This window comes from Schistocerca cancellata, chromosome 3, assembly GCF_023864275.1.
Source record: "Schistocerca cancellata isolate TAMUIC-IGC-003103 chromosome 3, iqSchCanc2.1, whole genome shotgun sequence".
Classification (NCBI taxonomy): domain Eukaryota; kingdom Metazoa; phylum Arthropoda; class Insecta; order Orthoptera; family Acrididae; genus Schistocerca; species Schistocerca cancellata.
The window spans coordinates 121,951,669-121,976,053 of record NC_064628.1 but is presented as its reverse complement, the minus strand read 5'-3'; the positions used below and the strand labels follow the sequence as shown (position 1 = coordinate 121,976,053).

The 24,385-nt window shown below is 45.0% G+C and overlaps 1 protein-coding gene across 1 annotated transcript in view; it reads right to left on the bottom strand.

The window, feature by feature from the left end:
- Positions 1-24,385, bottom strand: part of LOC126177145 (phosphatidylinositide phosphatase SAC2) — a 371,512-nt gene that overhangs the window by 274,189 nt on the left and 72,938 nt on the right. Inside the window, exon 5 of the mRNA XM_049924417.1 lies at positions 10,544-10,769. Coding sequence (XP_049780374.1) covers positions 10,544-10,769 — 226 coding nt within the window. The remainder of the gene's footprint in view (positions 1-10,543; positions 10,770-24,385) is intronic.

The window sequence follows — 24,385 nt, the reverse complement described above, 5'->3', positions numbered from 1 at the left end:
GTTTTGGCGCCAGTATTTATCTTTGTGCCTACAAAGTATGCTTGCGTAGCGCTACATGTATTCGCCGGCAGAAGTTAGTTGTGGCGGCACGTACGAACATTTTTCATAACTTCCGCTAGCTTTGCACTCGATTCTAAGCCGCAGGCGGTTTTTTGGATTACGAAAACCGGAAAAAAAGTGCGGCTTAGATTCGAGTAAATACGGTATTATACAGGAAATATTGGCATTTAGGAACTGTACAAGGATACAGGATGACAGACAGAATTTCTATTTGGCGTGATAAATGACAGCTTGCCCTAGATGTAAAAACACGCAAGTTAATGCAGGTGAGTAGGAAAACCAACCCTGCGATGTTTGAATCCAGTGTTAGTGGTGTGAAGCTTGAGGCAGTCACATCAGTTAAATATGTAGGTGTAACACTGCACAGCAATATGAAATACAACGAGCACATAAGGTCAGCAGCAGGGAAGGCAGATGGTCAACTTCAGTTTAGTGGGAAAACTTTAGGAAGTGTGACTAATCCATAAAGGAAACTGCATATAGAACATTAGTGCAACACATTGTTGAGTACTGCTAGAGTGTTTGATAATGATTGGTGGTTTAGTCCACTACACAGCAAGGTCATCAGTACCCTTCTAGAGTGCTTGGACTCCCTATCAGATCGGATTACAGGAAGACATCCAACGCAACTCAGAAGCATGTTGCTAGATTTGTTACCAATAGATTCGAACAACAAGTATTACGAAGATACTACGCGAACTCAAATGGGAATCCTTAGAGGGAAGACAATATTCTTTTCAGAAAGCACTAGTGAAAAAATTTAGGGAAACAGCATTTGTAGCTGACCTCAGAACGATTCTACGGCTGCAAACATACATTCTGCATACGGACCAATGACAGGTAACAGAAATTAGGGCTCATACGGGAGTATATAAGCAGCCATTTTCCCCTTGTCGTATTTGCACGTGGGACAGGAAACAGAATGACTAGGGATAGTACAAGGTATCTCCTCCATACAGCAAATGACTGGCAGAAAATGTATGTAAACACAGATGCAGAATGATCAACATGGGCAAAAGGTATCTACCATCCACTTATCTGATAAACTGTAATTGACAGTGACTAGCAAACTGGAAGCAGGTCAAACTAATGGTAAGGCCATATGGTTAAATGTCCAGCCTCATGCTGTTTACAATATGTGTGTATCAACAATAACTTCTCACCAAAGATTTAGCATCCCAAAGGTTAAGCCAACAACAGCCAGTCTAGGAAGAATGTTGTTGATTCTTCTCCAACTATGGCCTACCACACCTGCAGCCACCAGAAGGATTACACCAGCATTCACAGAAAGCTTCATGTAGATGAAAATCATGTTAAGTGTCCAGCTGTGTACTGCTTACTTTTCCTCACAAGAGGTAGCAATTTTAGTGAGCATCCCTATGTGCATAATGGACTGTAGATCACTGGAGTTCTATCCCTTTCATTCACTAATTTCACTAACAAAAGACTGACACATTTTGATTTTATCATGAATCACAACTTATTTTTCGTCATAAAACTGTGAAGGGAACTACAACTATACTAGTTTATCACATTAGAGTTGTGCGTTTTATCTCACAGGACGGCAATGTTCAATTGCACCAGGATGTCACCTTGATAACTATTTTCAATATAAACTATTTCACACAGCTGTTGAAGGTGCAGAAACATAACAGAAACAAGCAGCTATCAGGAAACCAAAGCAAAAGGACATTGAATCCCGACTACAAAGGTGAGATGCAGAACTGCTGGTTGTAATGGTTTCTGTCTCTTAATTGTGTAGTAGTTTGTTTCAAAAATGAAGGTGTAGAACACAGGATTATACAATTAATTTAAGCTGATTCTTCAGTTGCAGTAAAATTGATCACAAATTGGGCAATATGGATCCAAAACTATCACGGCATTGGGAAGAAAGCAGAAGCATAAAAACTGAGCTTTGCCAGAGAATATGTTAGTTGGAATAGAAATTTCTACAGGTAGGAGGTAGAAAATCTCTGAAAATGAGTTATTTAAAAAACTGGGTATCCTTACTGCACCAAGAGAGTACACCTACCAATCTGTTGTGCAAGTCAAGGAAAACACCAGTTTGATTTGTAGTTACCAAGGAAAAACTAACAAAAAAACTCAAAACAGTATTTCCTATCAAGGAGTAATTTTTGTAATAAACTTCCCAAGACGACAAAAAGATTGTTAAAATATTTCCATCTGAAACATACTTCATAACTGCAAAATCTACACAAAGATTACTTAAAGGACTCAGCATAGGGGTTAATAATGAAAGGTGACAACTACAACAGCCCGTCACATTACAATAGGTAATCAAATTTTGTACTCTTACAAGCAAATGTACCAAGGTCTATAGTGCACCATACTAATGTCTTGTCATTCTCCTGAGCTCAACATCTCAGTCATTGGCTGGTATGATGACTCAGTTATCTACACGGACTGAAGGGAGTACATGGAGACAGGTGTATTTGTGGTCCTAGAGTCAGCAGGTGGTGTCCAGTGTGTGTGGTGGGTTGGTACAAAACTATGCTCCTGTTATATGATATGTGGTATGAACTGTATATAAAAAAAAATAACACTGTGCAAGAGAGCCAATCCAATGAGGCATTGCAGTTGTTAAGATACTGACTTCACATTTGGGAGTACGGAGTTTGCTCTGTCTGGCTATTTTGATTTAGAGTTTCCATGGTTTTTCTAAATCATTTCAGGCATATACTGGGATGGTTCCTTCACAGATAAAACACACGTCCTTTCCTCATAAAAGCATACTTATATATTGTGTACATGTGTGGTGGTGGTGGTGGTGGTGCAGGGTTCGAGCTATTCATTTTCATTGTACTATGATGACAAATCTTGTATCATTGTAAAATGATCATGTATGAGTAAATAAATAAATACATAAATAAATACATAAATAAAATTAATATAAAAAAGAACAACTAGCACAGTTTAAGAATGAATGATTATGTACTTTAAGCCATTATGTGAGTCACAGATATATTTCTGTTGAATGTCTCAGCTGTAAAAAAGTTCTGCAGGAGAATTTTTTAAAATATTTCAGGGATACCTTGCCAATGTGTTTTACTGAAAAGGAAATATCATTCAGAGATAATGTCAAAAAATTATTGAACTTTTTAGAGATGGTGCAGCATACCACAACAAACAGGGGCAAATGTGTGTACTTAAATGCAGTGCGCATGGGAACCTCAATACTGAGGGAGGGGGGGCCCGAGGCAGGAAGGGAGGGGGGGCCCGAGGCAGGAAGGGAGGTTGGGAATGAGCAGCTAGTGGCTTGGAGGGTGGCAGCTGGATTGCTGACTATAAATGCAGGAGAGGTAGGGGTGGCAAGCACATGGGTTAGGCATGTGAATCATAGGTGCCAGAGCCACTGGGGAGCAGTGCACGATTAAGACACCGTGGACACACATTTTGGGATGGGATGATAGGACAGATGAAGGGGAAACTGTTGAGTGGAGTGTGTGGGGACAGTGGGTCAACAGAATTTGAGGTCAGAAGGGATAGAGGAGCAAAGTATGTGTTGCAGGCATAACCCCCATCTGCAATCTGCATAATGCTGAAAAGCTGGTGGGAGAGAAAAGGATCCTTATGACCCGAATTGTGAAGCAGCCATTGAAATCTAGCATTTTGTGCTCAGCTGCATGTAGTGCCACTGGCTGGTCAACTTTGTTCTTGGTCACAGTTTGGCAGTGGGCACTAAATCTGGTATGGACAGCTGTATGGTTGTCATACCAATATAAAAAACCGTGTAGTAATTGCCGTAGAGTTGGTATGGTATATCACGTGGTTGCTTTCACATTTGGCCCTGCCTCTCATGGGGTACGATAAGCCTGTGACAGGACTGGATTGGAAGTGGGTGGATTGGGTCTTCTATAGGGATATGATCCCTGTAGCAAGGGGTTGGACGAGGGAGTGGCATCAGGATGGTCAAGCTTTTTATATTGACATAAGAATCATCCAGCTGTCCACCAGAAATAATGGCCACCACCAAACTGTGGCCAAGAATGAATCTGATCACCAGGTGGCAAAAAAATACAGGTGAGTACAAAATACTCTATTCCTATGGCTTCTTCACAACCCAGGCCATCTGGATGCTTCCCTCTCTGAACTACACAGATAGGAGTTATCCTTGCTACACATACTTTGCTCCTCTATCCCTTCTGGCTGAATCTCCATTAACCTACTGTCCTCACACTTCACACTTAACAGTTTTCCCTTCCTCTCTCTCTTTCCCATCATCTCCTCCCAATTGATGTTTCCATGTCACCTTCATTGTGCACTATGCCTCTCCCTATCAGTTCCAGTGCCTGTGGATTACATGCCTAGCCCTTGCACCTGCTACCACTACCCCCCACATTCCTAGTCAGTAAACCAGCTGCCTCTCTCTGAGTCACTAGCTACTTACCCCCAAACCACATAGGGGTGCGTGTGTGTGTGTGCGCGTGTGTGTGTGTGTGTGTGTGTGTGTGTGTGTGTGTTTTCTAGCTTGAAAAAGGATTTTTCTGAGAGCTAGCATGTTTTCCTTCTGTTTTGTGTATGCCTGTTGACAACTCTATGCTTCCACCATTCAGTGATTGGTCTCCTTTACTCCCTAATTATTCACTGTCTACTACATTTGTTTTAACTAAGATGGCTTCATATGATACTGACTTTTTGGAATTCCACAAAAATATGGATTGGCAGATTATGAATGTGTCATTAAAATGGCCAAAATATTAAAACAGACTGCTAATTAAACACATACATGTTATGGTGGTTGTGATAATTGAGTGACATGAAATTTATCCTACCATGTAATTCATGGGTGGATGCTGATGTTCCTATCACATTATGACAGGTCTTGAGGTGTAACCACTGGTATCATTGGTTGTTACATATTGCTCAGCCATGATTAAGATTTCTGAACAATGGCTCTAGTTGTGCATCTACAAGAAAGGAGGAAAGATATTTCATTACTAGTTTCTCCCTTCTTTTCTCCTTTCTAAAACTTGTACCAATGTGTGTATATAGTCTGGAGTCTATTCCAAGTTTCAATGTATCTTAATGAATGAATCAATTAAGCTGCAGTGCAAAATTAGCATCAGTATTTCAGTTCTCTTGGTTACCCATACTGACGTCTTCTCCCTGGTAGTATGCACAAGCTGATATCCCCCACCCCAAAAGAAAAAAGTTATGTACGAGGGCAGTTCAATAAGTAATGCAACACATTTTTTTCTGAAACAGGGGTTGTTTTATTCAGCATTGAAATACACCAGGTTATTCCCCAATCTTTTAGCTACACAACAATATTTTTCAACGTAATCTCCATTCAATGCTACGGCCTTACGCCACCTTGAAATGAGGGCCTGTATGCCTGCACGGTACCATTCCACTGGTCGATGTCGGAGCCAACTCCATTGATTGCCGTTTTGTTTCAGGTTCGAAATGATGAACCCATGTTTCATCGCCTGTAACAATCTTTGACAAGAAATTGTCACCCTCAGCCACATGACGAGCAAGCAATTTCGCACAGATGGTTCTGCTTTGCCCTTTATGGTGTTTGGTTAGACAACGAGGGACCCAGCGGGAACAAACCTTTGAACATCCCAACTGGTGAACAATTGTGACAGCACTACCAACAGAGATGTCAAGTTGAGCACTGAGTTGTTTGATGGTGATCCGTCGATCATCTCGAACGAGTGTGTTCGCACGCTCCGCCATTGCAGGAGTCACAGCTGTGCACGGCTGGCCCGCACGCGGGAGATCAGACAGTCTTGCTTGACCTTGCGGCGATGATGACACACGCTTTGCCCAACGACTCACCGTGCTTTTGTCCACTTCCAGATCACCGTAGACATTCTGCAAGCGCCTATGAATATCTGAGATGCCCTGGTTTTCTGCCAAAAGAAACTCGATCACTGCCCGTTGTTTGCAACGCACATCCATTACAGACGCCATTGTAACAGCTCTGTACAGCGCTGCCACCTGTCGAAAGTCAATGAAACTATACGAGACGAAGCGGGAATGTTTGAAAATATTCCACAAGAAATTTCCGGTTTTTTCAACCAAAATTGGCCGAGAAAAAAAATGTGTTGCATTACTTATTGAACTGCCCTCGTATTTCAATTATTTTTACACAACAACCTTATCCGGTTCAAAGTACTCTCCATTATATGTAACATGTTTGTTCAATTCAATCAGTGAATCCATTGTTAGAAACAACCCATATTTTTTCTTGTCTGCTTCCATGTATCAAATTGGTGTCCTTTTATGGTCCTCTCCATGGGTGGAACAAGAAGAATCTTCTTAATGCTAGGTCAGGTGCTGAAAAGTAATGATTCCAGATTTATGTGAAAAATCTTAAATATTTTTAAATAAAACAAATATCACTAACATTCTACAAATTTATTCTTCATGTCTACATATTTATTTCACCATAGTCACCATGGCGAACAAATTTCTCACAATGGGAGACCAGTTTGTTGATATCATCACTGTAGAATGTCTGACTTTGTTGACAGAGGCACAACTTCACCTCTGCTTGTACTGCTTGATCTCTATCAAACTGATGTCCTTGAATGTTTTCTTTAAGTTCTGGAAACACATGAAAATTGTATGGGGCCAAGTCGGTACTGTATGGAGGATGATCGATGACAGTAAATCCAAGGCATCAGATTGCTACAGATGTTACAGCACTCATATGTCGTCTGGCATTGTCACACTGAAGGGCGGGTGCTCCAAGTGAGGCCAAATTCTTTGAATTTGAAACTATTATAAACGATGCACCCATGGTCTACGTGTAGCTTCTTTGATTAGTAACCTAAATGTCCTCGGTCCCAATTCAGAACCCACCACCACTTAAATAATGATTAATAATCAGCATTGACGACCAAAGACCTCTCTGGCCAACAACCTTGTCAAAGAGGGCAGAGAAGTGGACAGAGGTTCAGGGCACACACTTGTCCTTGGGGTGGGAAACTGCCCCTAAAGGCAGAAAAATCAGCAATGATCAATTGCATGAGGATGCAGAAGGCAATGGAAACCACTGCATTAAATACACACAATGTATATGTGCAGGACATGTGGCCTGCAATTGAACAAGTGTCATAATAATCTTTCCGTTGGCAAAAGATTCCGGAATAGTCCCCCATTCAGATCTCTGGGAGGGGACTGCCAAGGGTGACTAAGAGAAAAAGATTGAATAACCAACAGAAGTATAACATTCTATGCATCGGGGCGTGGAACGTCAGAAGCTTGAACATGGTAGGGAAGTTAGCAAACCTGGAAAGGGAAATGTAAAGGCTCAATTTAGATATAGTAGGGGTTAGTGAAGAGAAATAGAAAGAAGACGAGGATTTCTGGTGAGATGAGTATAGGTTAATATCAACAGCAGCAAAAAATGGTACAACAGGAGTAGAATTTTTTATGAATAGGGAGGTACAGCAGATAGTGTGTTACTGTGAATAGTTCAGTGATAGGACTGTTCTTATCAGAATCGACTGCAAACCAACACCATCAGATATACATGCCGATGTCCCAAGCTGAAGAGACACAGAAAGTATATGAGGATACTAAAAAGAGAGATCAAAATCTAATAGCAATGGGGGACTGGAATGCTGTTGTAGGGGAAAGAGTAGAAGAAAAGGTTATGGGAGAGTATGGGCTTGGGACAAGGAATGAGAGAGGAGAAAGTCTAATTGAGTTCTGTAATAAATTTCAGCTAGTAACTGCGAATACTCTGTTCAAGATTCGCAAGAGGAGGAGATATACTTGGAAAAGGCCGAGAGATGAGGGAAGATTTCAGTTAGATTACATCACGGACAGCCAGATTCCGAAATCAGATACTGGATTGTAAGTCATGCCCAGAAACAGATACAGAGTCAGATCACAACGTTGTAATAATGAGTAGTACACCAAAGTTTAAGAGATTAGTCAGGAAGAATCAATACGCAAAGAAGTGGGATATGGAAGTAATAAGGAATGATGAGATACACTTCAAGTTCTCTAAAGCTATAGATACAGCAATAAGGATTAGCTTTGTAGGTAGTAAATTGAAGAGGAATGGATATCACAGAAGTTGGGAAAGAAAAATATAGGTACAAAAAAGGTAACTGCGAAGAAGCCATGGGTAACACAAGAAATACTTCACTTGATTGATGAAAGAAGCAAATACAAAAATGTTCAGGAAATTCAGGAATATAGAAAAACAAGTTGCTGAGGAATGATATATGAAATTCAGGGAAGCTAAGGGTAAATGGCTGCAATGAGAAATGTGAAGAAATCAAAAAGCAATGATTATCAGAAGGACAAACGCAGTGTATAGGAAAGCCAGAACAACCTTTGGTGAAATTAAAAGCAAGGGTGGTAACATTAAGAGTGGAATGGGAATTCCACTGTTAAATGCAGAGGAGAGAGCAGATAAGTGGAAAGAGTACACTGAAGGCTTCTATGAGGGGAAGATTTGTGTGATGTGATAGAAGAAGAAACAGGATTCGACAGGGAAGAGAGAGGGAATCCAGTATTAGAATCAAAATTTAGACATCAAATACAGCAGAAAGGACAGAGAAAATTCCATCAGAATTTCTACAATCATCGGGGAAAATGGCCACAAAATGACTATTCACATTGGTGTGTAAAACGTATGTGATTGGTGACATATCATCTGAATTTCAGAAAAATATGATCCACACAATTCCGAAGACTGTAAGAGCTGACAAGTGCAAGAATTATCACACAATCAGCTTAACAACACGCGCATGCAAGTTGCTGATAATGGAAGCAAGACTAAAGCAAAATCAAGACACGTTCCCAGGATTTGTCGACCTGGAAAAAGTGTTCGACAATGTCAAATGGTAGAAGTAGTTTGTAATTCTGAGGAAAATAGGGGTAAGCTATAGGGAAAGGCGGGTAATATACAATATGTACAGAAGCCAAGAGGGAATAATAAGAGTGGATGACCAAGAACGAAGTGCTCAAATTAAAAATGTTATAAGACACTGATGTAGTCTTTTGCCCCCTACTGTCCAGTCTGTACATCAAAGGATCAATGATGGAAATAAAAGAGAGGGTCAAGAGTGAAATTAAAATTCAAGGTGAAAAGATATCAATGATATGGTTCAATGATGACATTGCTATCCTGATTGAAAGTGAAGAAGAATTGCATGATCTGATGAATGGAATGAACAGTCTTATGAGCACAGAATATGGATTGAGAGTAAATCGAAGAAAGATGAAAGCTAACGAGGAGTAGAAGAAATGAGAACAGCAAGAAACTTAACATCAGGATTGATGGTCACAAAGTAGATGAAGTTTAGCAATTTTACTACCTAGGCAGCAAAATAACCAGTGACGTACAGAGCAAGGAGGACATCAAAAGCAGACTAGCACTGGCAAAAAGGGCATTCCTGGCCAATAGAATATACGTTTGGAGCACAGCACTGTATGGTAGTGAAACATGGACTGTGGGAAAACCAGAACAGTAGAAAATCGAAGCATTTGAGATGTGGTGCGACAAACAAATGTTGAAAATTAGGTGGACTGATAAGGTATGGAATGAGAAGGTTCTGTGCAGAATCAGAAAGGAAAGGAATATGTGGAAAACACTGACAAGGAGAAGGGACAGGATAATAGTACATCTGTTAGAATGTCAGGGTATGACTTCCATTCGTGGCGGGCCACATCAAACCCGTCAGAAGACTGATGACACAAAAAAAATTACAGCACACTAATGCACCAACATTATGTTACATACCGCCATGTTTCACAGTATAATTCGACAGTGGGTTGCAAAAATGTAGACATGAAGAATATAGAAGTAGAATGTTAATAACATCTGCTTTTTTTTTAAATGTTTAAGTTTTCACATAAAAATTATTTTGAGGCATTACTTTTAAGCACACCCTTGTAGATCTGAAATTCCATCAAATAAAGTGAAAGCTTACTAAATCACAATTGCACACTACTGTCACTTATTTAAATTTAAATGTTAACTAAACACACACACACACACACACACACACACACACACACACACACACACACACACACACACACAACCTGCAAGCAACGATGCACCAGCTGCACACACTGTGACAGAATTGCAGTTCTGTGGCTTGACAATGGTGATGGGTTATGTATGGTTGAGTTGGTGGAGAGAGAAGGGGAGTGGGGACCATGTGTTGGTGAAGGCTCGCTGACAGATATGAGGAAGAGGCAGCAGCTGTGTGGGATAGGGATGTGGCACCAGTACGCTCAAATACAATACAAGCTCTGCTGGACAAGGACAAAGAAGGCAACTGACAATGACCATTTTGAATAGCAATCTTGGTACTCATCTACGTGTCTTATGGAAACCATGCAGAACATAAGTCTGACTGGGCAAACGTGATTTGAGCCTTGTTCCTCCTGTGTTTCACACACACTAAGCAAACAAATACATATCATGGTCTAGATTACATTCTACTTTTTTTTTTGAAAACTTCATACACTAGTGTATTTTTACCTTTGTCAAGCTGTGGAGGAGGTCTATACTTGTATCCCGGCTGTGACCAAAACACAGGTACTGAGCCTCTTACTTGAACAAATGACACTTGATGATGGTGATAAGAAATAATTTGCTCTGTTTCCACATAATTTGCACATTTTCCATTCTCATCTACACCACGACGTTTGTAACGGGTACCAGCTCTGAAGCGACTTCGGCGAGAAATTAGGCATAATGTGAATGTCTGCAAGCAATAATGTTATTACAAACTTGAAAGAAATGTAAACACTTTGAACAATGTGATACATGCTTATTTTAAGTAAAATTAAGGGTTTATGTACATCAAATAAGTTGAACCTTTGCTGTCAGTTAATTTTTCTTAAGTCACTGCCAATGACACAAAATGGGGTACAAAAATTTAAAGTTAATGAGCAAACAAAATAAACCAACCTAAAAAAAATTACAAATGACATTTAACAAGCAGAAAAAGTGCTTTAACTTATAGTACTCAAGGAATCACTAACAACACTCTTAAAAGGCACAAATTCAACACATAACATCAAAATATTTTCTTTTATTTACAGCAGCATTGATATGGCAGAGTCTATTATGATTAGGACTGCCACTGTTACACACAATTTATGGTCTAGTCTTTAAAAATAAAATGGAGGAAACATTACATATTCTAGTTTACTTGTTAGGCAACAAACACATATTCAACAGAAGCTGCTCTAACAAGGGAAACTCCACATCACATCCCCCACAGACTTAGAGCTAAAATGGCCCAGTGGATAGCCCACAATCACTAAACACGGATCAAATATGGAAACAATAAGAAGGTGTACTGAACTGTGAAAAGAAGAAGCAAAATAGAAACAGTGAATGGTCCAAACTGAAAACATGCAACCTCACATGAATTGCAAGAACCGCAATGTTGTCGTCGTGTGGTCATGGTGTTGTACTGTCAAGCGGGACATCTGTGTTTGAATACCCTTTGTGCCCTATTTTCTTTTTTCTTCACAAATTTATGAGCTGCCCATCTAGTCACTGACATGTCTGTTCTCATTCTGTAGTCTTGGCAACTGTCCTACTGTACATTGGTTATAGAACATGAGTCATGGGATACGAAGGTATAATTGTCTCAAGTAAATGTGATTAACTGTGAGAGCAGATTAGATGCCACATAGACCTCTCACAGCAATGAAAACAACAAATAAACTTCCAAAATGGGGGTGTAAGAGTTGTAACACAAGGTACATGTGTAGGACGAGTAGGAGGTATGTACGTCTGGAGGTCCATTCAATACACCTCACAGAAGCAAATGGAGGTTACGCCATGACACAGACACAAATTTGAATACAGTGAACAGACACATCAGTGGACGGATGGACAGTTCATAATTTTGTGATAAAATATGGAGCATGAGGGAGATTTGAAAATGGATCTCCCCTTTTACAGTCCAACACCATTACCACATAACCATAATGCCATGGCTATTCAAATTCAGTCAATGTTGCAAACCTTTTTTCGTAGTTCAGTACACCTTCCTCCTGTTTACACTCTTGATCAGTGTTCAGATTTGGTCGGGCTATTCACTGCAACATCTTACCACTAAATCTGAGGAGGGTGCAAGGGCAGTTTCCCTTGACAGTAAATGTATCAAAATTTAAATCTTCAAAATCAACTACACTGCCTGACCAAAAAGAAAAGAAACACCTGGAGGACATGGTCAGTAGTGTGTGGATTAACTGAGGAATTGTGTCTGATGGGAGGCATGTCCAGGCAGTCTGTGAGCAGCGATGACCACTGTGTGAGTTGCGCAGTGCAGTGGTTCGCTCATCTACGCAGTAAGCAGAAGACATGGGTTCAAATCCCGTACCAGTACCAGTACCAATTTTCAACTTTCCCCATTGAATTAAATCATTACCCACAGGCAACTAATGTCATCAATTCCATTGCGTCGTGATTCACAGTGGCTGCAGGGTCAAAATGGTGACACTTCTTTCAGTCATGTCCAAAAGAACAGACACCACATATGTATTAAATATTGTTCAATCATAACATTCCTTGTTTGGTTGACTGTTTATTTAGACTAATGGTGATCATGTCTTCTCTGTCTCGAAAATGTGTCACCTCTGATATAAATATATGATCACCCATCCTTTACAGTAGTCCTACAGTAGCAACTTGCTCAATCAAATGATGATAGCACTATACGCTGTTTCTCATTACCTTTACACCAGTGCTCTTTGATGTATATCACCACTTTATTATAAATATTTTATTTCAGCACAAGTGGAAACAATGGGAGCTGTTGTTGGAAAGTAAGTAGTGGGCTGTATTATAGGAGCTTTAACTAATGGTTTCGCTGGGGATACAATGTAGTGGGGAGAACCCCGGTGAGGTCACCGAGACCCCCTCTCGGAAGTGTGAAATACAAGGCAGGAACTGGTGAACACACAAGAGCAGAAAGGAAGATACATGCTCTTCAAGCAAATTTGGATGAAGTTAGGAAAGACTGAGTGAGGATGGAAAAAGGTAGCAGTAAGAGTGCGGTTGGGAACTGGCAGTTGGTAGGAAGGCTAGTAGTAAGAGGATGTGGCCCTAAGAGTATTGTTGGGTCTACCAGTAACAGGTTACAGCTGCCAGAGTTAACACGAGAGGTACTTGAAGATAGGGTAGGAGTAGGAAATGTGCAGCAGACAATAGCCACAAGCAGGAAGGCTAAGACTAACACTGGTGTCATGAAGAAGAGAGTACCGCTAGGATACAAGCTTGGCAGAGATATAGGCCTTCAGTCACACAAGAAGTTAGGGGAGAAATATCACGTCAGCAGCATTTTCAAGGTGAGTGTTGGGCTGAATCAGAGAATTGAGGGTTTAGTGCAGGGGTCTTCAAACTGCGGCCTGTGGGCCGCATGCGGCCCAGATCATGTTTTCGTGCGGCCCGCGAGCCTCCTCGGCTTCGCACGGGTAGCATTAGCTATATACATGTCTGGCGTAGCGGTGTTGTGTTGATGGAAACTGTGTAGAATTGTGATTAAAGTTGGGGAAGGAATTAAGTAACTGAAAACCATCCACCACTTTCATTTAACTTCACGAGTGGCATTTGCCGTGTGGGCCCGGGCGTTGTTGTGAATCAGCAAGATCTTTGAGCCCAACTTTCCCCTGCGCTTGTTTTGTATTGCTCTTCTGAGGTTGTGCAGAGTTTGGCAACACCTTTGAGAGTTTATTGTAGCGCCTCTTTCCAGGAAATCCACAAAAATCACACCTTTTCTGTCCCAAAAGAAGAGGTAACCACGTGGTTGAAGGCGCAGGCGGCTGAATTTTACGACGAAGGAATTTCCAAGCTCGTCCATCGCTACGTTAAGTGCCTTAATTTAAATGCCAACTATGTAGAAAAGTAGTATTTAAGTGTGGCTTTCATCTGTATATAATAAAAAAAATTTCCAATACTTTATTTATTTTTAATTCCAAAATGTAATGTACTTTGTGGATAGCCCTCGTATATATAAATGAACTCTAAGTAAAAGATCTGTCTAATTTTCCAACTGTTGCTATGCTCCGATTAAGCTTAACTATCGCCGAAACTATTTGCCAGAACATGGAAGAATATTTGGAAGCCTATTTGGAAGAAATAAAAGACAGATTTGCAGATGTTAGAAATATTCGAAGCTGTTTCATTCTCGTAGAGAACCCTTGGCATGTTGGACATGATGATCTCAAATTAGTATGACAATCTGGATTTCCTGAAACTAATATGCTAAATGGAATAATCGAACTTCAGCATTACAAACAGCTTAAAGCTCTGTTTATAGAACATCGTGAAACACATGTGTGCCTAACAATTATAAAAATTTATGAGTTTGTGCACAGTTCATTTTAACACTATTTCCTTTAACTTACCTTTGTGAAGCTTCATTTTCCAAAATGAAGTACCTGAAAAATAAATATCGTAATAGGTTGTCTAGTCATTTAGGAGATGCAATGAGGATTGCATGCAGCCCAAACGACGCAGATATAGACGACATAGCCAAAAAAGTTCAACATCACAAGTCACATTAATGAAAAATTATACATTTGTATTTACGTTTGTTTTGCAATTATAATGAATAAAAACCAGATTCAATAATAGACCTGTAGCTTTCTCATATAGCCTGTTGTATTTGCAGTGCCTCTGTCCTTTTCTTATTATTTAAATTTATTTATTTCTACATTTTTTGAAAGTTTGAGATTAATGCAATTATAATAAAGTTTTTGTGGCCATTTGAATAATGTAATATAATCTTTTAATAATACATCTACCTCATCTTGCGTGAAAATACTTTAAAATAAATTTCAGGAACAAGCTACATTGATCCCAGATTTATTTTTGGCAGTGGCTGAAAATTACTAATGATTCCCTTCCTTCCCTTCACCCTTCATAAGCTACATGAATATTGTAAGATTATGCAAGTCATGTAAATTTTATTTTCATAGTGATAATCAAATTGGAATGAATTAGTCAGATGGTCCAGTAGTGGGGGGAGCGTGCTCACGCTGCTCCATGCTCGCGCCTTGCTGCTCACAGCTTGCTTCGCGAGCACGTATGTTGTGGAGCCCTGGTGTAGAGCATACCTGGCGCATGAGCAAGGGAGGGGCAGCTGCGGGAGGGGTGGGGAGGGGGACCGTGAGGGGAGGGGGACCGTGAGGGGAGGGGGACCGTGAGGGGAGGGGGACCGTGAGGGGAGGGGGACCGTGAGGGGAGGGGGACCGTGAGGGGAGGGGGACCGTGAGGGGAGGGGGACCGTGAGGGGAGGGGGACCGTGAGGGGAGGGGGACCGTGAGGGGAGGGGGACCGTGAGGGGAGGGGGACCGTGAGGGGAGGGGGACCGTGAGGGGAGGGGGGTCCGGGAGGGGGGGACCGTGAGGGGAGGGGGTCCGGGAGGGGGGGACTGTGAGGGGAGGGGGTCCGGGAGGGGGGGACCGTGAGGGGAGGGGGTCCGGGAGGGGGGGACCGTGAGGGGAGGGGGGGACCGTGAGGGGGGGACCGTGAGGGGAGGGGGGGACCGTGAGGGGAGGGGGTCCGGGAGGGGGGGACCGTGAGGGGAGGGGGGGGACCGTGAGGGGAGGGGGGGACCGTGAGGGGAGGGGGGGACCGTGAGGGGAGGGGGGGACCGTGAGGGGAGGGGGGGACCGTGAGGGGAGGGGGGGACCGTGAGGGGAGGGGGGGACCGTGAGGGGAGGGGGGGACCGTGAGGGGAGGGGGGGACCGTGAGGGGAGGGGGGGACCGTGAGGGGAGGGGGGGACCGTGAGGGGAGGGGGGGACCGTGAGGGGAGGGGGGGACCGTGAGGGGAGGGGGGGACCGTGAGGGGAGGGGGGGACCGTGAGGGGAGGGGGGGACCGTGAGGGGAGGGGGGGACCGTGAGGGGAGGGGAGGGGAGAGGAGGGGGCCCGAGAGGGCGCTCCGGGATGGGAGAGGAGCGGGCCCGAGAGGGCGCTCCGGGAGGGGAGTGGAGGGGGCCCCAGAGGGGGCTCCGGGACGGGACAGGAGGGGGCCCCAGAGGGGGCTCCGGGACGGGACAGGAGGGGGCCCCAGAGGGGGCTCCGGGACGGGACAGGAGGGGGGCCCCAGAGGGGGCTCCGGGACGGGACAGGAGGGGGCCCCAGAGGGGGCTCCGGGACGGGACAGGAGGGGGCCCCAGAGGGCGCTCCGGGACGGGACAGGAGGGGGCCCCAGAGGGCGCTCCTCCGGGACGGGACAGGAGGGGGCCCCAGAGGGCGCTCCTCCGGGACGGGACAGGAGGGGGCCCCAGAGGGCGCTCCTCCGGGACGGGACAGGAGGGGGCCCCAGAGGGCGCTCCTCCGGGACGGGACAGGAGGGGGCCCCAGAGGGCGCTCCTCCGGGACGGGACAGGAGGGGGCCCCAGAGGGCGCTCCTCCGGGACGGGACAGGAGGGGGCCCCAGAGGGCGCTCCTCCGGGACGGGACAGGAGGGGGCCCCAGAGGGCGCTCCTCCGGGACGGGACAGGAGGGGGCCCCAGAGGGCGCTCCTCCGGGACGGGACAGGAGGGGGCCCCAGAGGGCGCTCCTCCGGGACGGGACAGGAGGGGGCCCCAGAGGGCGCTCCTCCGGGACGGGACAGGAGGGGGCCCCAGAGGGCGCTCCTCCGGGACGGGACAGGAGGGGGCCCCAGAGGGCGCTCCTCCGGGACGGGACAGGAGGGGGCCCCAGAGGGCGCTCCTCCGGGACGGGACAGGAGGGGGCCCCAGAGGGCGCTCCTCCGGGACGGGACAGGAGGGGGCCCCAGAGGGCGCTCCTCCGGGACGGGACAGGAGGGGGCCCCAGAGGGCGCTCCTCCGGGACGGGACAGGAGGGGGCCCCAGAGGGCGCTCCTCCGGGACGGGACAGGAGGGGGCCCCAGAGGGCGCTCCTCCGGGACGGGACAGGAGGGGGCCCCAGAGGGCGCTCCTCCGGGACGGGACAGGAGGGGGCCCCAGAGGGCGCTCCTCCGGGACGGGACAGGAGGGGGCCCCAGAGGGCGCTCCTCCGGGACGGGACAGGAGGGGGCCCCAGAGGGCGCTCCTCCGGGACGGGACAGGAGGGGGCCCCAGAGGGCGCTCCTCCGGGACGGGACAGGAGGGGGCCCCAGAGGGCGCTCCTCCGGGACGGGACAGGAGGGGGCCCCAGAGGGCGCTCCTCCGGGACGGGACAGGAGGGGGCCCCAGAGGGCGCTCCTCCGGGACGGGACAGGAGGGGGCCCCAGAGGGCGCTCCTCCGGGACGGGACAGGAGGGGGCCCCAGAGGGCGCTCCTCCGGGACGGGACAGGAGGGGGCCCCAGAGGGCGCTCCTCCGGGACGGGACAGGAGGGGGCCCCAGAGGGCGCTCCTCCGGGACGGGACAGGAGGGGGCCCCAGAGGGCGCTCCTCCGGGACGGGACAGGAGGGGGCCCCAGAGGGCGCTCCTCCGGGACGGGACAGGAGGGGGCCCCAGAGGGCGCTCCTCCGGGACGGGACAGGAGGGGGCCCCAGAGGGCGCTCCTCCGGGACGGGACAGGAGGGGGCCCCAGAGGGCGCTCCTCCGGGACGGGACAGGAGGGGGCCCCAGAGGGCGCTCCTCCGGGACGGGACAGGAGGGGGCCCCAGAGGGCGCTCCTCCGGGACGGGACAGGAGGGGGCCCCAGAGGGCGCTCCTCCGGGACGGGACAGGAGGGGGCCCCAGAGGGCGCTCCTCCGGGACGGGACAGGAGGGGGCCCCAGAGGGCGCTCCTCCGGGACGGGACAGGAGGGGGCCCCAGAGGGCGCTCCTCCGGGACGGGACAGGAGGGGGCCCCAGAGGGCGCTCCTCCGGGACGGGACAGGAGGGGGCCCCAGAGGGCGCTCCTCCGGGACGGGACAGGAGGGGGCCCCAGAGGGCGCTCCTCCGGGACGGGACAGGAGGGGGCCCCAGAGGGCGCTCCTCCGGGACGGGACAGGAGGGGGCCCCAGAGGGCGCTCCTCCGGGACGGGACAGGAGGGGGCCCCAGAGGGCGCTCCTCCGGGACGGGACAGGAGGGGGCCCCAGAGGGCGCTCCTCCGGGACGGGACAGGAGGGGGCCCCAGAGGGCGCTCCTCCGGGACGGGACAGGAGGGGGCCCCAGAGGGCGCTCCTCCGGGACGGGACAGGAGGGGGCCCCAGAGGGCGCTCCTCCGGGACGGGACAGGAGGGGGCCCCAGAGGGCGCTCCTCCGGGACGGGACAGGAGGGGGCCCCAGAGGGCGCTCCTCCGGGACGGGACAGGAGGGGGCCCCAGAGGGCGCTCCTCCGGGACGGGACAGGAGGGGGCCCCAGAGGGCGCTCCGGGACGGGAGAGGAGGGGGCCCGCAAGGGCGCTCCGGGACGGGAGAGGAGGGGGGCCGCAAGGGCGCTCCGGGACGGGAGAGGAGGGGGGCCGGCAAGGGCGCTCCGGGAGGGGAGAGGAGGGGGGCCTGCAAGGGCGCTCCGGGAGGGGAGAGGAGGGGGCCCGACAGGGCGCTCCGGGAGGGGAGAGGAGGGGGCCCGACAGGGCGCTCCGGGAGGGGAGAGGAGGGGGCCCGACAGGGCGCTCCGGGAGGGGAGAGGAGGGTGCCCGGGAGGGGAGATGAGGGGGCCCAGGAGGGGAGATGAGGGGGCCCAGGAGGGGAGATGAGGGGGCCCCGGGAGCAGACCCCAGGATTGGAGGGGATCTGGGAGCATGTGGTGGGCAGAGTAATCCTGAGTAATGTCCTTTTATCCATGATCATTTTCAAGGAATGACACTGCAAAAACTTTAGACTTCATCAAATTTGTGAAATGTGGAAAATTTTAGTTCAGAGTAACAGTACATCAATATATTCCAATGGTGATGTTACAAAAAATCATCCTTAGAAACTTTGTTTGCAAATTTTCAGTTGTACAGTCCAAACCAATACATGAGGATGAATTGTGAAATGTTTTTTGTGTAACTTAACATAGTAATATGGGAAATGGCAGCCTGTCAGTTGCTACACTTGTTATAGGCAGTACACTGGGCTTCAATAGCAGTTAGCATCAGGGACCGACAGTGGTGAGTATCCTGTTTCTATAGAGAGAGATGCATTTACCCCAGCAGTAAATTTATAAACTACGTAGCTGATACTCCTCATACAGATACAGCACATTTCAGTGTGATTCCAGAGAATGCTGCAGCCACTCAATCCATTCAAGGAGAAAACCAATGCAAATCTGTATGTCAGATGTAAGTTATGGTAACTGCATAAATGATGATTTTGAGATTTTTATCACATGTGGCTTGTTTAAGTCTTACCTTTCTAGAGGTAAATTGTTACATGTGTGTATTTCACAGACAAGAATTTCAGCAATACGATACTATGCAAGCAGAACCCAGAAGTAAACAACGGTAAGTGAACATAGGACAATGGAACCCAAAGTAGTCCATCGTGCTCCTTATGGTATTGTCTGTTACGATAATTTACCTCTAAGTGATATAATACTTCTGTATTACGAAATGAGTCATCAATCACATGCAAATAGCAAACTGTTGTAGGTTTTTATGTTTGTAGCAGTATTTTATGGAGGACTGATCGAATAAAATGGATTCTTTCAGTTACTGAAGTAAAAGGATCATGGAATTAGCAGTAAAGTTAGAACAGGTAAGCACATGTGTATTTCAAGTACTTCAAGAATTAATATTGTGTCCCACAAATTCAATCCACCATCAATCGAGAACTTCCCATCAGTATGCATAGCTATTACAGACTGTACGATATTATACATTGTATGTAAAGTAACAAAGCTATTAATATACATTCCCCGATTTAAGATGATGATGATCTGGATGCTTATCGCTAGTCAAAGAGTATTAACATCGCCGAAACACAATGAGCCCAACACAGCTACAGAAGCAGCACTTCCTTCTGATGAAAATGATTGGTTAGAATACACAAAACTGACAACTGGAATGCTTGTCATATGATATATCAAGGATTACACCTCTAGATCTTGTAGTGTCACATTTGCATCCAGCAAAATTCATCACATTTTGCATAATAATTACTAATGAAACGACACTGAGAATGGACTGGGTGTTGTGACCGTATGCCAACATTATTCATGGAATCAATAGGTAGCTAACAAATGAAGAATCCCAGGTACGCAATTTTCAATATTAATTTTGGTTGGCCATGTGATGCATTTATGTAAATGCAACTAAATAAACTTTCTTTGGACTACAAAACACTGCTATTTAAATTTGACTAATGGTAGTTTTAAGTTGTATTAATTTGGTTGTTTCCTTATGTTTCTTCGTCTCCATCTTTCCCACTAGTGGCAGCTGAGGGTAAGTGTATAGGGTCCAACCAAGTAGATAACTCTGATCGTGATGACATCGGCAGGAAATGCAACTTTAAATGGACAGTGTAGAGATCAAATGCAATCATACTGAGGCAGAGGATTCTGGCAGTGTTGCTCTCTTTAACCATGTAATACCACAACCCTTTTGGAGTCCTGTATTCTTTTCCAGTCTCATCCCCACTCTCCCAAAGAGGGAATATGTGTAATATCAGTATTTACATCAATTTAAACTGCTGCTTTCATTTTGTTATTTCTGGTTACCTGAATTTGAATTCGCTGAAGATTTTCTTTTGTAGCAAATTAGTAATTTGCACTAATTTAAGTTACTCTTTTGACATTGTTTACATTGGGCCTTACCAATATGCAGAATGAAGGAAACATGTTGGATTAAAAGTTGATGTACCATCACAATTTGTACCTTACACAAACCTCAGGCACATGATAGGAATAATTTTACTATTGTAATTATGGAGTAATTAATGATTAAAGTTCTGATATGTCTAGTCATCGAAAGACAGCTTCCTGGCAGATTAAAACTGTGCGCCGGACCAAGACTCGAACTCAGGACCTTTGCCTCTCGTGAGCAAGCACTCTACCAACTGAGCTACCCAAGCACGACTCATGACCCATCCTCACAGCTTCAATTCTGCCATTACCTCGTCTCCTACCTTCCAAACTTCACAGAAGCTCTTCTGCGAACCTTGCAGAACTAGCACTCCTAGAAGAAAGGATATTGGGGAGACATGGCTTAGCCACAGCCAGGCTTCATATCAGCCCACACTCCACTGCAGAGTGAAAATCTCATTCTGAAAGACAGCTATTTTTATGTATTCCAACTAACAACAAATATTATCCCTAATATAAATATAAAATGATAATTTTTCCAGTCAGAATTAAGCATACTCACATCTTAATTGGTGTTAGTTAATGGAATTGTAATTACGACTATATAGAAATGTAAAATTTTACTCATACAAAATTTAATTAATTGAATCTAGGCCTTTCAATCAATAAAACTAATCTCTCTGTTCACCTGAAAATGACAGGGTGATTATCCTTTAAGTAAGTCAAATAATATATGCAAATTAACAAAATACATTGTTGCAATGATAAACCATGTAATTTATAGTCTTAATAGAAACATATTCGCTCCTGTCTTTGTATGAAATTACTCACATGTAAATTTCTATTTGATTTGGGAAGATGAATGTAAAAGTTTTAATTGTTAAATATTCAAATTTAATATGTAACAACGTCAGTAATTGTTTAAAACCACAAAAAAGAGGTGATTTGTACACTGCCATATGTCAGTCTTAGGTCAGTTTAAGTTAGTCTGAAGTCAATCTTACATCAGTTGTGAGACAGTTTAAAATCAATTTTACACATGTAGATTGCCGCCAAACATCTAGCGTGCGAAATAAAACTGTTTGTGAACGAGAAATACTGGATTTTTTTTTAACCATTGCATGATTCCCAAGTGGTGATGTAACATCAAGATGAACCTACACAAGCTATGTATTATTTGTTTGGTGGAGATATCCGTAATATGATGTGGTATCTTCATAAACATATTTCTGAGATGTAAAATATCACAAATGCTTTCATTCCGTAATATTACACAAAAACATGCATAAAGATCAAGTACACACAGAGACTAATAGGGTATGATATGAAAAGTAAGACTCTTCATAAATGTCTATTTGGCTTACTTTAGGGGTAGCAAAATCTTAGCTGCAGCAGCTTGCCTGTAAATTTAGTGAAACGTCGCTTACAACAGTTTACCTCTGACATCCAGAAATACGGAGGACACAAACAACTGTAAACATACTCATGGATTAACATGACCTTACATATAATGCTATCCAGTTTTATGAACTACCAGCAGGATGGGTTCCATGGCAGCTAACTTCTGAACTGAATTGATAATTCACGTGAACAACTGCATCACATTGAAGAATGGGACTGTGGCTACCTAGGATAGTCTCTTAGATCAAAGCCAGGCCTGCTACCTCCATCCAGAAATGGAGAGAGTAAACAGTGAATGTGTCAATTCTCATAAACTTCAGATACTGCAAATACATGCATCCGCAGTGATAATTATGCTGACCTTTTGGTTCAAAAGAACGTCATATCTGAGCACTACATGTGATAATGAACCCATACCGCGAGTCCATCACATTAAGATCCAATAAATTAACTTCTGCCTGTAATCAATGTCTGCAGGTATTCTGGCTGACTTTCACTGAATGTTAGGGAGAGAGAGCTTTGTGCAACATGTCACTATGTGCATATCAGTTATAGCACACTTTGGTAAACCCTGAGTAATCATAGTACGTACAATACCATTTCCAAAATAAATAAAGTTCTCTCAAAACCTCTCTGTGACGGTCAAACAAGAACAATAAATATTGTTGCTGACAGAGAAAGTAAAATGTGGAATATCAGTTGCAACCGAGTTAAATAAATAAGATATAAAATGAAACTTTTTATAAAGAATGACAGTTGAGCAGGACCTTGCAACATGTATAAGTGCAGACTCATCCCTCTCATGAAGTTTACAAAGTGTATTCCATACTTAAATATCAATTTGCAGACACTGTGTATATTCATATAACAAGATGACAACCATTAAACCTACCAAGATAAGACTTACAGGTTGAAGGAAAATTTAATATTGTGATCATCATGATCATTAGAGACAGGACACAAATTAGGAGTAGACATCATAAAGCACATAAATTAGCCATAGTTTTGTTCAAGAAACCATTCCATAATTTGCATTAGGTGATTTAGTGAACCATAGGAAACCTAAATGAGAACTATCAGGCAGATTTAAACTCTGATCTGCCAAATTTAAGTACAATGTCTTCTTAACCACTTTGTTATATACCTAAAAACAAAGATGATGTGACTTACCAAATGAAAGTGCTGGCAGGTCGACAGACACACAAACGAACACAAACATACACACAAAATTCAAGCTTTCGCAACAAACTGTTGCCTCATCAGGAAAGAGGGAAGGAGAGGGAAAGACGAAAGGATGTGGGTTTTAAGGGAGAGGGTAAGGAGTCATTCCAGTCCCGGGAGCGGAAAGACTTACCTTATGGGGAAAAAAGGACGGGTATACACTCGCGCACACACACACATATCCATCCACACATATACAGACACAAGCAGACATATTTAAAGACAAAGAGTTTGGGCAACCACTTTGTTAGTTAGGTAACAGAAAAGCCAGCCCAGCTCTTAAAAGAAGGGTTAACAAATGAACAGAAATTGACCGATCCCATATACTATGAGAGAGGACATGTTACAAAAGCCAATATGCCAGTACTCTAGTCCTTTATTTGAAAGGAATGTTATGTCACACTAAACCAAAGACAAGGTTTTGCAGCAGTCATGAAGAATTCATATACCTGAGTCAGTCCTTTGTCATGCATGATAATGTAGTGAACTCACTAGGAAATATTATTGTTACTGCCATCAGTCAACATATCACAGTACTAATTTACATTGATCACCTATTGTTTCCAGTGTTTGTTGAACCTATACTGCCACCGCCCCCCCCCCCCTCCCCCTTATGAAAACAGTACCATGTACAATGTGACAATTATTGAATATATGAAAAAAAGATCAATTAGTTACAAACTATGGTATACACACACTTTATTCACCATGTATACATAATTACAGATATTCGGATTTAGGTTGTGACATGTACGATATGCCTGCCATCATTGGCGGCGACGTGGTGCAGAGGAACAGCGAAATTCTGCACGACCCGCTGGACGATGTGGTTCAGATGTAAAGGCGAAATTCTGCACAACCTGCTGAAGTATCGGAACATCAATGCTGTCGATGACATCCTGTTGTCTTTAATACAGCCCCACAAAAATTAGACACATGTGTTCAGATCTGGAGAATATAGTGGGGACCAGGCCAGTGGCCTCTGGGTCCCCAGAGTGCTCCTCCACGGCATCAAACACTCTCCAGCTTCAATGGGGTCGAGCTCCATCTTGCATGAACATCTT